This window comes from Perca flavescens, chromosome 7 (assembly GCF_004354835.1).
Source record: "Perca flavescens isolate YP-PL-M2 chromosome 7, PFLA_1.0, whole genome shotgun sequence".
NCBI classification, from domain to species: domain Eukaryota; kingdom Metazoa; phylum Chordata; class Actinopteri; order Perciformes; family Percidae; genus Perca; species Perca flavescens.
The window spans coordinates 18034280-18049075 of record NC_041337.1 but is presented as its reverse complement, the minus strand read 5'-3'; the positions used below and the strand labels follow the sequence as shown (position 1 = coordinate 18049075).

At 44.3% G+C, this 14796-nt stretch overlaps 1 protein-coding gene across 1 annotated transcript in view; it reads left to right on the top strand.

Annotated features, from left to right (window-relative positions):
* Positions 1-14796, top strand: part of lgr6 (leucine-rich repeat containing G protein-coupled receptor 6) — a 37896-nt gene that overhangs the window by 6940 nt on the left and 16160 nt on the right. The window contains exons 2-3 of the mRNA XM_028582270.1: positions 7925-7996; positions 14714-14785. Of these exons, the coding sequence (XP_028438071.1) occupies positions 7925-7996; positions 14714-14785 (144 nt within the window). The remainder of the gene's footprint in view (positions 1-7924; positions 7997-14713; positions 14786-14796) is intronic.

Genomic DNA, 14796 nt, shown 5'->3' with positions numbered 1-14796 from the left:
CATAAAGGAGAATGTTTACATGAGTGCTGATAGCAGTGCATGTAGGACATAGCTCTCCAAGTTCCCCCTGTACCTCAACATGGGTCTGTCTGTCTCTGTCTGCCTATCTGTGTGATCGCTGGCCAGGCCTGCCAACTAAAGTGGCTCATGTGGGGCTGGCAGTGTGCAGGTGATGACTAGTAAGAGCTAATGATACTTAATGCCCTTTCCAACAATGTACACACACACACACACACACACACACACACACACACACACACACACACACACACACACACACACACACACACGTTGCACAAGCATGGATGTATGTACACACATGATTGCTTGCTCCCACACACACACTCACATACTGACTTAATGATGGTTAATGCCCTATCCAATCTCCCTGTGCCGCATCAAAGCATCCCACAGAGCAGTGCTGATACAGCGATGCTAGCAGGGATTAGGTCGGGAGAATGGACCACTGGGACAGGAGTAGACTAAAGGGAACAAAGAAGCAATCACTGACACACTTAAATGTTGCACACGTGCACACACCTCAGGGCACACACACACACACACACACACACACACATATATGTAGATAGCATAGCCAAATGGGGATACTGCACATGGAGTGGAAGAGGGGATGTAGAAAACAGAAGGTGGAGAAATGAATGGTAGGGAAAAAGGAGATGACTCTTCAAAGCTCTTAATTTAGTTTGGTGAAATGATTTGAATGCAGAAACAGCAGTCAGGTCACTAAGGCAATAGTATAATTCTTGCTAAGACTGGACTTCACAGGTGCATTTTCCATCTGCCGTAAAGGGAGGCTGGAGAGAATTCTGCCACTGCAGAGCCTCTGCAACTGCAGCCAGACTTACTCGTCTTACACATCTCTATTACATGTCTGAGAAGGAGCAAAAAAGGAAATCTGGACTTTTTACACGCATGGCAAGAGGCCAAACTAAATCTCTTTAAACCAACAGCAGCCACATGTCCTCATTGGTATGGGGTAAGATTTCATCAAGTGCTGATCTAAGTTCAGGTCTAGATGTTATCCATGGGTTACTGTTAAATATATGGAGCAGATGAGCTGATCATAGATAAGAGGAGTGAGTCAGGAGTGGATTTGAGCAGTCTTCTAACTAGATCCAGTGTCCTCCTGTTTCTGCCATTCAAACAAATGAAGTCATAATAGAGCCCGACACTAATACTCATCAGGTTTCATTTACTGTTGTATCCACTGCTGAGAATTTGCCTTGAATCAGTGTGCAGGAAAGGACACCTCTGTAAGAGATACCTTTTCAGGATGTGTGGAAAAGTGGTGAAATTTGTAACCCTTTTCCACACATTCTTTCAACAGATCTCAGTGGCAAGTGATCATGAAACATTTCCTTCATGTGGCACAAACTGCTAGCTTTGATTTAGGAAGAAACTAAATATGCTGCCTGGCACATGTCATGTAACTAACATATATGAAAGCCAGACAAAAATGCCAAATGCCAAAACAACAGATTAGTGGACTATGGGCAGGGCTGTGAATGCTTTTCTGCCTTGCAAAGCTATGTCCTACCCACAACAGCTGCCTGTCAGTTCTGTCCACATGTTGGAGGCAGTTGTATGTTGTGTAGTGCCGACTGTTCCAACACTTCCTGTTCCATTACTGAAGTGCTTGACCTTTCACCTCACCCCCCAGCCCCCCTCTCCGTCTCATGACAGGGTGTGTGTGGGAGGACAAGGAGCGGACATAGAGTGTTTACGTGCACGTGTGTGTATGTGTGGTGTACCAGGGTATGAATAAGTCCCAGAGGGCATGAATATGTTTCCCATGACATGGCCTCAGACTAAACAGCCGCTCTCTTCACCCAGACATCCGCCTGTCATTCTCCCCTAAACCACAGCGAGCGGAAAAGAGCACAAAACATGGGAACACAAAAACACAGACGCATCTCCCTTTTCTGTCTCGTTATCTCCTGTTTTCTCTTCCTCTCTCCCTCTCTGTTTCTTTGCTCTTTTGTAGCCGAGTCCTCCCCGTGGCCCTCCTTGTCCAGGTGAAAGACTTCTCCTCGCCCTCGCCCTCGCTCTTTGTGCCCCGTGAATGAGAGAAAGAGAGAATAAGAGAGGGAAAGATAAAGAGAGAGTGCCTTCGGACACAAAGGGCAGTGTACCCCTCCCAGGAAGTCTGGGAGAGAGGGAGAAAAAAAAAACATCTTTAGAGGAAGGAGGAGGGGAGGAAAGCATTGTACCCTCCTTCCTGACTCTTTGTGTATGCGTGTGTGTGTGTGTGTGTGTGTGTGTGTGTGTGTGTGTGTGTGTGTGTGTGTGTGTGTGTGTGTGTGTGTGTGTGTGTGTGAGCAAGCTCATGTGTGACCAAGAGAGAAACTGAATGCCAAAGCAGTCAGTCTATTCAGATAGAAAAAACACTTAGACCTCACCCTCACACACAGTACGCACACACATTCTGCTCTCTCTCACACACACACACAGACACACACACACACTAATGCACACAACCATTTAGGCCCTTTTTAAGGCGGCGCCCGAGCATTGACTACCAGTTGCATTGTGTGGAATAAAAGATCCTCTTTCATCGTGGCCTTAACTGTTTCAAAGCACTAAGCGGAGAGGATCAGACTGGCTGAATCCGACTGAAGCCATTACTGTCATAGTTACTGTAAAAGACAGCCAAGGTGTGGCTTAAGCACCACTAATGCAGAACTCCTGCCCTCTGGGCAAGGCTCTGGTTGTTGATTTCCACTAAAGATCTATTACTCTAAAGTTCCTCACAGATAAGCCGCCTTCAAAGGTGCAGAGCTTACCGCCATCATTGGCTGTTTGTCTGGTAAGAGTCTCCACCTGAGCGAGTGAGAAAGGGATTGGCAAGGAGGCAAGAAGAAAGAGAGAGAAAGAGAGAGAGAGAGAGAGAGAGAGCAGGGAAAGAAGTGAAAGGGAAGACCTCAGGGCATGGCTCTTGTGAAGTGATTTTGTGTGTGTGTACTGTAAGAGAGAGAGAGTCATGAAAAACATCCTTTTCAAGGGCAACAATGTAAGCCTGCTTGTTTACATGCTTTTGCTGCATTGTTATGTACTGTACCTGCATGCAATTTTATGCTTGAGCAACATGCCAGAAACCTTCTCCATACAATTCTTTTTTATTTTTTTTAAACTTTGGGACAATGGAATACTTCAAAGTGAAATGTATCAAGTCATCTCACTTCAGCCTGCTCCAGCACAGCTTTGTCTGACTGACACATTTCACCATTGATGATAGAAACAGACACCTGACTGCTCATCGCATCTGCCCTGTTCTGAGGGTATATTCACTCACCAGGGTGGTCCATTATTCAATCCACAAAAGCCACCCGGAGCCCGGAGTGTGTACGAGTGCCTGTGGATCTAGCGTGGGTGTGTGTGTGTGTACGTCTCTGAACATAAACAGGTTTTTTTGCATATGATGTGGCCACTTGTTTTGCGCTAAATCAACCAACTCTGTCAGAGTTGGTCAGAAATGCTTCCAGTTTGAAATTGGCTACAACGGAGCTAGGGACACATTCACACCCACACACAGCCTTTGATCACAGAGCCGATAACATACTTCAGTAGTTCTGTTGACGGCGAAGAGGAAATATGATAAATCACATTATTGTAACCACCGGACTGTGTAACCCCATGCTCCAGTTGAAATTTGAAACGGAGATGGGGAGAAAAGAAAGAGTGAGTGTGAGCGATAGAGTGGCATAAGAGAGAGGGAGAGAAAGGTCCAAGGCTGATGAATGGAAATGTACCTCTGCTTTTTCATGCTTCCGTTCCCCCCTTAAGACAAGCTCCTTGCCTTGGTTACTCTATCAATCACAGCATAAAGCAGTCAAATATCCAGTGCTTTACCTTTCTTCCCATGCCAAACCTTTCTCTCTTACATTCACATGCACACACTCACACACTGAGGAGAGGAAAGAATAAACGATCTATCAGAGCCCATTGTGTATGTGTAAATCATGGAACGATGGAGGGAATAAGAAAGGAACAAAGTGTCAATTTCTTTTTACTCCTCCAATTGCTGCAATACTGCCCACAATTTCATGTACAGTACTGTGCTTAAACACAGAATTACATGCACGCACATGAAAATGTAATTCCTCTCCAGGGAAACAGAAAGAGATCACTGGGGGCTTTGTCAGTCATTCTGCCGGTTTAGAGCAGAGGGGGATAAAAAGAACAGTTAAGAGGCACATTTGGGAGTGTGTTTGTTGAGGGATGAGCATGGGTCTCCATGTCTGCATCCTCTGCTCCTAATACTGCTCAGGAGTCTTTAGTTCATCATTCAGCAAGTAGAGGGAGATCTGAGGGGAGGAGATGGCCTGTGTTTCTCTGTCGGTTGAGAGATGTGTTGTTCTGCGAGCAATATCAGGCTGCTTTCGTGACGCCGCGATGGCCAAGATAGGGCAGGACGGTTGCCTACTGTCACTGAATACTCGTGAACATGAACTTCCATTCGGTCACTCACACACGCACGCACGCACGCACGCACACACACACACACACACACACACACACACACACACACACACACACACACACACACACACACACACAGAGCAATCTGTTTCCATGCCCCGCAGCGTTCACGTATGATGTGGTGAAAGCACAACCAGGGACTGTACCCACATCTGCAGGCTCACTGGAAAACAATAGGGGTGTGAAAATAAGCGACAGACATCTTACCACACACACCGCAGTCACCTATAAATGGAAGAAATATTGCACTGCACACACAGACACAAATACTGACACATATACTTGCACTCAGTCTTCTCTCTCTCTCTCTCTCTCTCTCTCTCTCTCTCTCTCTCTCTCTCTCTCTCTCTCTCTCACACACACACACACACACACACACACACACACACACACACACACACACACACATTAGAGGTGCCCATAAAACACAGACTGGGACACAGAAACCCCAATTCTAATTGTGAAACTCCCATACGCTGCAGAGCCTGCAAAATCTTTAAGCGCTCTCTTTCTCATTTCTTTTGCGGCCGTTTATTTGCGCTGAAAATATCTGCACGTCACAGCGCCAGCCGACACAATGCACATGTGGTAGTCATCAATCATAATTATCATGGTTTAAAAAAGCCACAGCTGTTATTTGATTTTAAAAACAAGCCATAGCGCAGCGCCTTCCAACGATACGTCAAGTTGTCAGCGGAGGCCTTGGCCTGCACAGCAGAAATGTCTCTCTCTCTCTCTCTCTCTCTTTCCGGCTTCCCAATGAGCTTGTTGGAGAGCACAGCAGAGCTGAGCTGCATTCAACCCTTCCCCATGACTCACCACTGTGTGTCTTTATTTTTAAACATTTTCTCTCTCCATTGCTGTGTGTTTATTCTGTCTGAGTGAGGCCGCTGTTATGGACTTCACACAACGTTTGTTTATGGCTTATTTAATCAGGACCAGATAATGGAGAGTTGTGTCCATTCGTGGGCGCATCCCCAGAAGCTGTGTGATGTGTGTGTGTGTGTGTGTGCCTGCATGTGTGTGTGTTGCTATGCTTTAATGACCCCCCAAGAATGTTCCAATACGTATTTTTCTGAGAGGAATATTAGTACACAGACAGTGAATAGGATTAAGGTGTGTATGTGTATTGTTCATGAGGCCCCATGAAGTGATTGTGTGCTTCCTGTGTTATACGTGATGTCACCCAGTCTTGATTATTTCAAATGGTTTGCCGTTACTGCTTGCTGTGTCATCTCCACGGCAACTTTGTTATCACTTATATTTACCTCTGACTTTAATCAAGCAGCAGTGCATTACACTTGCTGCATTCATTCCCAAATTACTGCATAGAGCCTGAGCAGATTGTGCCAAAAATAGGCAAATGTAAGTATATAATTCACATGACATCACCCCAGTACTTTTGTTGAGAGGGGGATCTGAGGTCTAAAGGTTTAAAAAGTAATAAATTACACATTAGTTTTTAATTTGCTTAAATTTACTGAATGATACTACTATTAAGAAAAGTAACTAGTTACGCTGTATTATATTTTGAGGAGCTGATGTGCACTTAAAAGAACATTTTAAATGTTTCTTTCATTTGCAACTGTAAGAGATTCTATGGACTTATAATGAGGCTATAACATTTAAAGGTGCCCTCTGGAGTTTTTATTGTAAAGAAACATCGGTAACATATTTTAAGCCAAACTGCATAATGCGTATCCTTGAAGCCCTATACCTCCTGAAACAAAGCCTTGTCTGAATGTTTGGACATCATTTACTCTGGCTTGCGGTCTCCTTCTTCTCTTTTATTGGCCCATTGCTACCTTTTATGGTGCATTACCACCACCAGCTGTTAATATGCATTACCACTCTCCGCAGCATAAATGTGTATGCCACTCCTGTGCTTGTGGTGGCCTATCAAAACACAAGATGCAGAGGAAGGTCACTAATGGTGACGTGGAATAATAATGCCCTATTTTGTTCTGTTAAAGACAAAAGCAATGTCAGAGAATCAACCGTTTTCCCCTCAACACTGATCGAAAACATCCACCCTGCCTATGTGTCCCTGAGTAACACCTTGAAACCCTCTCTGCAGTCAGACCTCCCAGGAGGGGGCATGTGTAACAGGAAATTCCCATGCAGGGATATGAACATGCCAAAATTATGCTTTCATAAGGAAAATATCCAATGTCAAAAGGCTACGTACCGTAATTATCTGACCTACAAAATGTCATAGCGAAAGGACACAATTAATGTTGCAAGCTCATCGCATGGTGAGAACACACTCTTCCCCCAAAGTGACAGTGGGAGTCCACATCCTGACAGCCTGATGTTAAATGTTATACTTGACAGGTTACCAGACTGAATACTGCTAAATATGACAGGCTACTCAAATACCCAAATTGGTGAACCAGAATATTGCCATGCGTGGTTTTTCCACATCGCCCCAGAAGTTGAATATAGATCACACCTGTGGATAGATTCATCCAGCCCCCCGTCAGCTTGGCTGACTTGACAAACAAACAGCCAGTGTGTCAAAACTCCCAACTGCAAAGGGCTTCTGAGAGCACAGTTTACACTTGCTAGCCCGGTGGTCTGGCTTTATGAGCAATGGTTAGTGTCATACATACACACACACACACACACACACACACACACGCGCGCGCACATACAAGCCTCACTCTTTGAGACCCTAAGGGCTGTGAAAGCAAAGAAGGGGTGACGTACCCCCCCTTGCTTTCATTGTGTTTATCAAAGGGATGACCTTACATGACTGGGGCCACAAGGTTATATATGTTTTCTACCACAGGCTGAGACATAAGTTGTCCTCATACTATCCCAAGTGTTAAAAAAGTCGGTTACATGTGAGCGCTGAATGTGTGAGTGTGTGTGCATGTGTTTGAGCATCCTGCGCCTCTCCCTTTTTGACCGCGATGCAGCTGCGTCAACAGTTAGCCCCCAGCACACCCTCTCACGTCAGAGTGTGTGTGAGAGGCTGAGAAATGGAGTGTGTCTATTTTACAGCCATGAACAAAGGGGGAAGGAGGTGGTCTCCTGCGAAACCTGAGGAGGAAAAAAGAAGAGGAGAGGGAGACAGATATGGAGGAAGACAGAAGGGTCAGATCTGAGAGAAGGTAGAGTGAGACATCTGGAAAAGAGAAAGCGTCACTGGGACAAGGAGGAAATTACAGCTGCCCAACAATGATTCATTGGGGAAAATTTCTCTTCTACATCTCCCTCTCCTCCCTCTCGTCCTCCAACCTCTCTACCTAACCCTCTAACCTCTCTCTGCGAACTACTCGCTCTTGATGATTGATTGCCATGTGAAAATCGCGTTCTAAACATTTGTAATTCTACATGCCCCAAGTACCTTCAAAAAACATTGATAAGGTATACATTGATTGATACTTTGAGAATGATTCTCCCCCTTCTTTCTCTCTAGGGATCTGAGCATGAACAACATCAGTGAGATCCAGCCCAGAGCCTTCCACCGACTGCAGCTGTTATCAGAACTGTGAGTACAAAATCATTCAACTCACATTCAATTTATAAAACTCAGTCGTCACAACTCACACATGACAAGAAACAGTCATTCTTCAAACCTCTGATATGCGCAGACCTCAGTGATGTGGATTGATGACTCTGGCCTGCCTCTGATCTCTCCTACCAAGAAACTGCCTGCAGCAATACACTAGTAGATCGTGGGATGGCTGGACAAAAGAGGGAGGCAAAGGGAACCTGATATTCACTCAGAGAGTGAATATATGGTCCTTAAAGTGTTTGGAGAGCAGGTTCTGTGCTCAGCATCCAAGCCGCTGCTTTCTTGCCCCCCCCACACACACTTGACTTTGTTTCAGCTGGACAGCTCAGCAGGAGCAGTACACATATAGACACAAGCCTTTGACAGCCAACACAAACAACACATTAGAGGAGAATTTCAGGACAGGCCTGGGGAAAATGAAACAACCAAAGATTTAGTTATATAGCATTAAGTATAGGTAGGGCTGGGTATCATTAGAAATGTTTTGACATTGGTGCCAATACACTAAATGAGTTAAATGCCAGAACAGACTTTTCTTGGCCGGAAACAACTTAAACAATATTGTTATATATGTTAAAATAAAAAATAAAAAAGAATTTGACTCAGCCTCCACATTCATTGACGTCTATACTCTAATTTGGACAGTGCTTCACAAAGTAGAAGGTATTGGTTTCACTCTCACAGGGCTGATGAAAGTATACACGGCATAACAACACATTTTGAAAAATTTCCGGTTGACCTGGCCGCTATCTGATTTGACCACTCAGCAGAACTCAGCTAAGTCTCGGTTTGACAAAAGACTGCCCACAGATATGCCCTAAGGGCGTGAATGTGTGCATGTGTCAGCCTTCACCTGATTCTTTTACTTCTGAAGCTTGCTGTGTGTGTACGTGTGTGTACGTGCGTGTGTGTGTGTGTGTGTCTGCATGGGGTGTTTGAACAGTCCGCTGTTTGCTTTGCTAATTCTTGCAGCTGCAGCCTGTGAGGCATGAGCTAATAACGATGAAAGTAAAAGGTTAGTTGGATAACTGTTCAGTTGACTTTGAGCCACAGAAAGAGTACAACGAAGCCGAGCAATGAAGTCTTGTAACACCTTAGTGCTCGAGAATAAAATTCAAAACTTTGATTTATTGTCGTGTATTGAATTGCTGATCTAAACTTTTGCTGTCGTAAAAACGCTAAAGGTCCGATACTGCAGATGGCGTAATAATCAGAACCACACAGTGCAAAGTGATGCTGAACATCAATGCTGACATTTGCCTGCATTGGGGGAAAAGGGGGGTGGGGGTCTTGGATGCAGCTCCCTCTGCAGTGTTTGTCAAGAGACCATGTTTTAGAGCCCCGTTGATCTTGCTTCCTCTGTATCACTCACGTGTTCTGACACTTTATGGAGACGTTCTGTTGCTTTGTAACTCTTCCAAGGAGGATGTTCCTGCCCTCAAGCCAATTTTTATAGCCTGCTGACCATTTCTGGAAATATGCTGAGACGATGATGATGTTCCAAGGCAGGGAGAAGCACATTTCTGACCCCACTCCCATCTAGGAGGTTTAGCGAGATGAGGCATAGCAGGTTATGGTAAACACATTATAATTACAACAAGTTATAGCGCTCAGAAAAACAAACCGAGGCTCTAAACACAAACATGGTCGGGCTTTAGAGCGAGAGCGTTTGATGTCTGTCCACAGCACTTGTTGGTAGCACAGGGAGAGGCAAGGGCCAGGCATGTTGTGACTGGTAGAGTGATAAATTGTTTCATGTTGGGCTCTACCTTACTGCCTACCCTCCCTAACTCTATCTTCCTCCTTTCCAATTCATTTCTGCAGCCCCCAATCTCCTTTTAACTGCAGGCTATGGCAAGCTGTAGTCACTGCATTTGACAGTTTTTCTACTTTTTTTTCCATTTTGGATTTCTCCACGTTCTTAAAAACCCAAACCAATCTGCTTATGGCAAGAAGTCTAGCTTTCCTCCTGTTTTAAACTATGGGGAGGAGAGAAAATAAAATCTTAAAAGCCCCATACAGAGTGTCCTTCTGAAGCACCGCTCATAAACGTAAACTGTATCATGATGCCTCTTATCTCCTCGCTCAGCTCTCACCTCTATAGTATCAAAGTGCACACAGCTGATCCCTTTGAACCTCAAATGAGGTGATTAAATTAATTCAAACCTCCTTTTGATTGATTGCGGCATTGATATTGATAATAAGTGTAATCGCTCATCCCTCCAGCCCTTTTTCTACTTGCAACTCCTTTAAAAAAAAAAAATTGTATTCAATTGATCTCAGGTCCCTCTCATTAAGCCTTCATTTAGCGCTTTGATCAGTGGATCTGCTCTTAATTCAAACACACAAATCTGCACGCAACTGTCAGTCAGACAGAGCATGAAGAGAGGCGACTGAGAGGCAGACTGCATGTCTATGGATTAATGAGAGGGCTGCAATGCCTGCACTCAGGTACAGACTCTAAGACTGGTTACTCATCTAACTGACATATTAAAGTCATCCCCTCTCTTTAAATGTTATGCTCTATTATCAAAGATGCACTATCTATTTCTTATCTAATTGCAACTTGGAACTAGCAGAGGATGTTTTAAGGGGAACTGTCGCCCCAAAAGCTCTTCCTGAAAACCCCTTTTGGACACTCTCCACCTATCATCAGTATCAAAGTCAATGCTGTTTGTACCTCCGGAGATCACATTTCACTCTGCCTTTTTTATTTAGACTCCCGTCATAATCAGCCATTTGGATCGAGTCTCTCATGCTCATCTTATCATTATCTGTAGCCATCACTCACCTCCTAAATACAGAGGTGAAATCAGAACATTCAAAATGGCCTGACAGGAATACAATAACTCACTGGATGTTTTTAAACCCTCTTTCACTCTTGGCTTTGACTCTTTGGACACACAATATTACCTGGCTTAAGTGAAAGTGCGTGGAACATGGTGCTAGCTCCTGTTATCAGCTCAAGACTGATACTCTGGATTATCCACATAGCCCTCTGTAGAGTGTTCTCAGGTGCTCTCTCCGACTAACCTGACTCCGCCAGATGGATGGCTTCGCATTTGCTCGGCATATCCATCTGGGAACTTTCCGTTGGAGAACTTTTGGGAAGGGGCGGAATACTGGTTATTTGATTGGATGAACCATCTGTCTATCACCTATGTTGGTGATAGACGGGCCAAATCAACCAATCAGATCCACGAAGCGTATGAAAATACAACCACAAGCCCGCCCCTGCTGCTGCAGGCAAAGCATAGCTCGTAAGCTCAGCATGCAAGCAACATGTCGGGAAAGGATATTTGCCATTTGTGTAATGAGAATTTAGGAATAAAAGGCACCATTTCAGGTTCCCGGACCATATTCCAAAAGAAGGATCCAAGAGAAAAAAAGCATTAGCGAGCGGCTAACAGAATTAGGGCTACCGCTGGCTGATAATACTGGTTAGCTGATTGGATAAACCATCGGTCTATCACTACCTAACCCACCTCAAAACCAAAGCTGATTGGCCCGGTCGTTTGGCTAACGGCTCCAAATTTTCTCTGCCTCAAGATGCCAGACTGATCTGCGAGTGGAAAACTGGAGCTCGCGAGATCAGGACGGTCGAGGTTACTCTCCGACTATCACAAAAATGAAATCCAAATCTAAGAGAAGTGGGGAGTGGAGGCCAGCGCCGCCCTGCTTCTCTTTCACTTTGTGATAAGATCTGCTGATAGGCCAGGAGTATATTGTAGGTGAGGGTTAAGGGTCTACAATATTGGCTGTCTTGATACTCCAGATGCACCACACAGCTGGGCCTATGTAGGTCAATCAAAACTTTTCCTTTTAGCGTTGCCAACATTGGTTTTTAGCTGCTTGTCTCTTTCTCTCCCACAAACACATACCCAAGCACCCAACCACCCACACTTTTCCACATCTATATTTTACTCAAATTATTTCAGAGGTTAACGCCAGGTTAAGTGGTTGACCCTCAGGCTGGACCTCTGAACAGAGGGAGGGATAACATTTCTATTGATGGAGCAAGGGTGAATAAGGTCATACATGGATATACTTACAGACACACCCACACACACACACACACCACCCTCTCTCTGATAAGACCTGTTTATCCTCGCCTTCTTCTTTCATCATTGACTCCTATCAACCATCCCGGCCATGCTGCCGCTATGGTGTCCTATCACTACCTGAGATAGTATCCCAAAATATGCTGCTGTCTTTGCTGTCTAGGTCTTTATTCTTTCTTTTTGTTTATTATTTCGAGGCAATAGGACATGGTGATACATAGGATAATCAGCAGTTAGTATGCTTCAGCGACGCCCTCACTGATCAGCTCTGATAGCCGGGCGGTCTCACCTTTGTTACCACCCCTCCCACTTCTCTTCCATGTGTTTGAACTACACATTCTGTTATTTTATCTATTAATCACGTCAACAGAGCTGAATTATGCTGAGGTGGAATTTTTTATCAACGTAGTCTAGAGGCCAAGAAAAATTCCTACCATCCCCAAATCAAATTAAGAGAAAAAACAGTTGGAGCCATGGTTTGTCATGAGCAAGGCGCCTTTCATTAGAATGAGATTGATGTGGAACGACTAGGAGGCTAAGTGGGGAACATTCACTCATACGTACGATCATTTACACACACGTACACACATAAATACACACTGATATCATGGAAACAGTTGGTCAATGGCAACTGACGGTGTTCTATTGATGTCTATCAAGAACGTCTGAACATTTCTTTCCTTTTTCAATATCCATCTTCACTTTCGACATAATTATCCATTTGACAAATGAAGTCGGCAAAAAAAGCATGATTCCACTGTAATGCTGTTCTGGCTTCAATGGTGCAGCTAATAGAGAAAGGCTGGTTGGCAGTAGGACATGCACATCATACCATGGCCTTAACTACAATGTTTGTTTTCTAAAACTCTAAATTACTACTTCTCCTCATCCCCCACTGAAAAGACATTTATTTTTCGTTGGTGCTTCCTATATCTTTTTTTTTTCCGTCCAATGAGTCTGTAACTAATCATTGCATTTGAACAGAAACCAAAAGAAGGCACTTAGGGGTCTTTGCAGAAATAACCTCAGATCTATTTTACTGGTGTCGGGACCTCAGCAAAGCCTATTGAAACAGTTACCTCTGGAAAAGTAGCTATTGAAATGGCCCCTGGTGACCAGCTTGTGCAATAGCGGAAACTGAAATGGTATTGAAGTAGCAGACCATCGTCCGCTGAGGGACAACAAATAGGCAGTATACAGGTTTCTTTATGAGTGAAAATCTGATCTGAGAGCAAAATTGAACTCCTTCATCTTAAAATAAGAATGAATATTGGAATTTGTGAGGTCAAAGGGCGGCAGTCACTGCAGATCACCTCTGTCATCAGTCTCTTCCATGTCTGTGGAACTATATATTCAGACATCATGCGACGCAGTCAAAGTCTGTTTGAAGGAGTTTTGACTGTGGTTTGAGAGGCATGACTAAATGGCACCACAATGGCCTGGATAACAATCAGTCCATTTTGTATTCTAGTATGCCGATGTGGGTGTGCATCGACGTGGATGTGCGTGCGTGTGTGTGTGTGTGTGGTGTGTGTGTGTGTGTGTGTGTGTGTGTGTGTGTGTGTGTGTGTGTGTGTGTGTGTGTGTGTGTGTGCTTGTGTTGATAAATATGAGCTCTACAAGAGTTTTAAACTGAGCTGAGTGTGAGATTTGGCAGGCGTGGGTGGGATTGTGTGGTTTGCCATTGCACAGTAATAAGACTTAGACATGTTGACATGAGTATCAGATGTCAGAGGGAGTTCGCTAGGAGCTATCGTCCATTACCATCTGGATGATAGTGGCTTGGAGAGGCAGGCAGAGTGCTATATCAATATTTCAATATCCTGGCACTGATGGAAACTCAGCCAGAGGCAGGCTGCTTAGCATAAGACTGAACTGTCAGGCAAATGTCACCTGTAGAGCACCGGTGTGAGCAGCAGGATGCCAATGTGTAACTTCTAACTTATGTGTGTGTGTGTTTAATATAAGTGGGTGGTCTGAAGCTGTGAAGACCAAATCTGTGTTTAAACTGTTCTTCCAGCTCGTGACCTTGAGAGTTACTCTGTTGGACTGAATGTTATTTATTTGGACATCTTATACACACTCAAAAATGACCATTAGGTGCTGTGTTTAATAAACAAACTGATTGGATTGCTTGTGTGAATGTGTGTGGTTTCTCCCGCGCTGTCCTCAAGGCCCCTCAAAACGGGCCCAATTTACCTCAAGGACATGGAAAATAACACACGCATCAACACTGCACACACACATGAATGTATGTAGTATACACCTTACTATATACACACACACACACACACATAAAAACATTTGCAATTTTCAGGCTGCACTTATTGACCCAGTCTCAGTCTCATTCAATCCAGTCTTTAGTCATTCATCAGAGCTCCCAGGATTGGTAGAGGTTTCAGGGCGTGCTTTGGGCCAATAGCAACCACACTGAAGGGAATCAAATATTATTTGCATACTGCCCCAGCAGTAACCCCAAAGCAGGAACTCAAGGATGAAGTCATATCAAAGCTCAATCCAAAAACGTAAAAAGCAAAAGGCAAAATGTCTCTAATGAGACTTGTAAATGTTTTTGTGTATGTGCTTATATTTCATTTTTCACTTTTTGATCTCCGTGTTTCTCTCCTAGGCGTATCTCAGGGAATCAGCTGAGGTATATCTCTGGCCACGATCTCCAGGGTCTCCACAACCTCAAAGTTCTGTAAGTAACCT